Here is a 2,441-nt window from a genome sequence, read left to right as displayed (position 1 = left end):
AACTATCGAGTAACCTCTGTGGTGTAGTGCTAGCACGTCAACGGGTATTCAGGAAGAATGAGGCTTGATCCCCAGTCGAGGTAGGCTGTTTTATTTTTTTTTATGTGTGTGTGTGTGTGAGTGGTGAGGGGGTCTTTTTTGATATGTTTTTTTTTCTTGTTGATTCTTTGTTTCTGATTTGGTTGTCACTAGTTCATTCACAATTTTTTCAGATTTTGTATCTTACACCAGTGCCTGCTCCCTTATTTGACACATTAAAATTTCGCAGAGGTCGTAATCCAATGCAACATTCTTTTAACAATGCCAAACTTTCTATAGAGATCCTGTACATTTCTCTTTTTTTTTTCATTTGTGTATCTACTTTCCGTCATAAAAAAACGTCCTTTAGAGCTCTTAAATACATGGATCAAGCGTTTACCCCGGTATCTATGGCGTGAAATGGACAATAGCAAGCGCTTGCTACCCTTTGGACATGGCAATAAACTATCGTAAAGTACTTTCTGTTTGATCTAACAGAACCAGTTACCCAATCACTGCTGAGTGGACAGGAATCGGACAAAACTCGGTCACGTTGTGTGTTAAGGGAGTGCTCTACCAACTGAGCTATCGTGACCCTATTTTTTCCGCATCATAATACGAGTAATATAGGATGGCAGTCAGTTGGGTACATGCGTCTTCCTTACGAACGTACTCACTACGAGCGCACGTGCATTTCGGATCTGGATGCGTTCTTTCACTCACTGGCATAGCTTAGCGTAGAGAAGTAGGTAGGTTAACGGCTGTATGGTGCTCTCTCAAAGTTGTGTTTATCAATAGGCTAGAACTCCGTAAAATTTTACGTATACACTTAACTTATTCAGCAGGTGATAAGTATCTAAGACTTCATACACAACCGGTCATAAGAATTTCATCCTGGCGTTGGATATCAAATTTATCTGCTCAATTGAAGTGTTTTGAATTTGAAAATCTGAGAATTTAACGAATAGTAATAATAAGATTACAAGTTCTATCACTTTTGGATGTGTATTTTTTCTTTTCTTACTAGACGTGAGACTTCTGTTGTGTGCGTGTGTGTGTGTGTGTGTGTGTGTGTGTGTGTGTGTGTAGCTTATGTATATTATGCGTGTGTGTTATTAATTTAATTTAAAGATCTGTGCAGATGTTAATGTTATTGGCCATTAACATAACCATTGCCGGTAGTTTTCTATTAGTAGTTATCGTATAATTTGTCTGTAAAGCAGCCAGGTGTCAGATTTCATTCCTTTGATAATGTTGTCGTCTTGTGAAATAAAACATAGAGAATAGAATGTGAAAAAATTAATAGCAAAAAATAAAAAAATAAAAAAGATAAAAAAATTAACCCACGGACTGTAAAAATGTTGGCTTGTAGTCAGTCGTGTTTTGAAAAAGAAAACCTGTAGTGAAAAATTTATCCCGAATTTAATTTTTTATTTCCATGACCACCTTGGTTAGAAATTTTCGAAACAACTGACTAATTTTGATAAGTAAGCGGTCATGTTTGAAATAAAAGTAGACAAAACAACACACATTAAAAAATTTTCTTATCTATAAAGTTAGACATCTTTTTTAATTGACTGAATTTTCTTAGTAGATATCTAGTTGTGTTGGAAAAACAAACCTAGAGAGTAAAAAAGATAGAGAAAACAGAACGAATTTATTAATTTTTTTCAATGAAAATTTGTGTTTAAAATTTCCAAGATAAGTGACCAACTTTGGTAGATATCTAATGAATTTGCGCATCACCCTACACATTGCAATTATTTTCAGAAAATCGAAATGAACATACATACTTCGTACAATTCTCACCAAAGGTGCTCATAATTAACTGGTTTGTTTCATATCTTGAACTCAAATAATGTGGTCAAGAATTTAAGTTACGAACTTGTTTTGATTCCAAGAAAAGGATTCGGTGGTGGAACGTCCTATTTTCATTATTATTAACTGTCTGTTGATGACTGGAGAAATATGGTCCTGAACTGCCAGGAATGTCCCGAATTGCAGCCAAAAACCATGCCAGGTAAGGGAACACTCATAGAATATAACATGATAAACCGGTATTTATCTTTGTCGAGATAACAACAAATAACAACTGGTAACAACAAATAACAACTGATAACAACAAATAACAACCGATAACACAAAAATACTTTTATTCTAGCCTCAAAAATCAATATTCATTTGGTCAACCAGGCCCCAAATGTACATGCACAACTCCTAGCAACTGCCGTAAGTAGAATATCAGTGGTTATTTGTTGTTATCTCGACAAAGATAAATACCCAGAAAAAGTGACTTCATAAAATCTGCTAAGTCACAGCCAAGTTTATAATTGAATGAGTCAACACTCTCTTTCAATCCATTTTACTACTGTGGAACGGGGTGGCTAAGTCACACCCAAGTTTATATGTGAATGAGTTGACAC

General features: G+C 35.2%; 1 protein-coding gene across 3 annotated transcripts in view; it reads left to right on the top strand.

The window, feature by feature from the left end:
* The first annotated feature begins 702 nt into the window (after positions 1-702).
* The window catches only part of LOC144965826 (uncharacterized), a 35,210-nt gene continuing 33,471 nt past the window's right edge, over positions 703-2,441 (top strand). The window contains exons 1-2 of one of the 3 annotated variants that reach the window (XM_078901588.1): positions 703-763; positions 1,789-2,038. In XM_078901588.1, coding sequence (XP_078757714.1) covers positions 1,987-2,038 — 52 coding nt within the window. In that variant the 5' untranslated portion in view covers positions 703-763; positions 1,789-1,986. Of the gene's footprint in view, positions 768-796; positions 986-1,788; positions 2,039-2,441 lie in introns of those variants that run through there. The other 2 variants (XM_078901587.1, XM_078901589.1) reach the window with 2 other exon arrangements.

This window comes from Berghia stephanieae, chromosome 2, assembly GCF_034508935.2.
Source record: "Berghia stephanieae isolate SIO BIC M18660-M18661 chromosome 2, UCSD_Bste_1.3, whole genome shotgun sequence".
NCBI lineage: Eukaryota > Metazoa > Mollusca > Gastropoda > Nudibranchia > Aeolidiidae > Berghia > Berghia stephanieae.
Note: the sequence above shows the minus strand (reverse complement) of the source record. Positions and strands in the feature narration are given on the sequence as shown.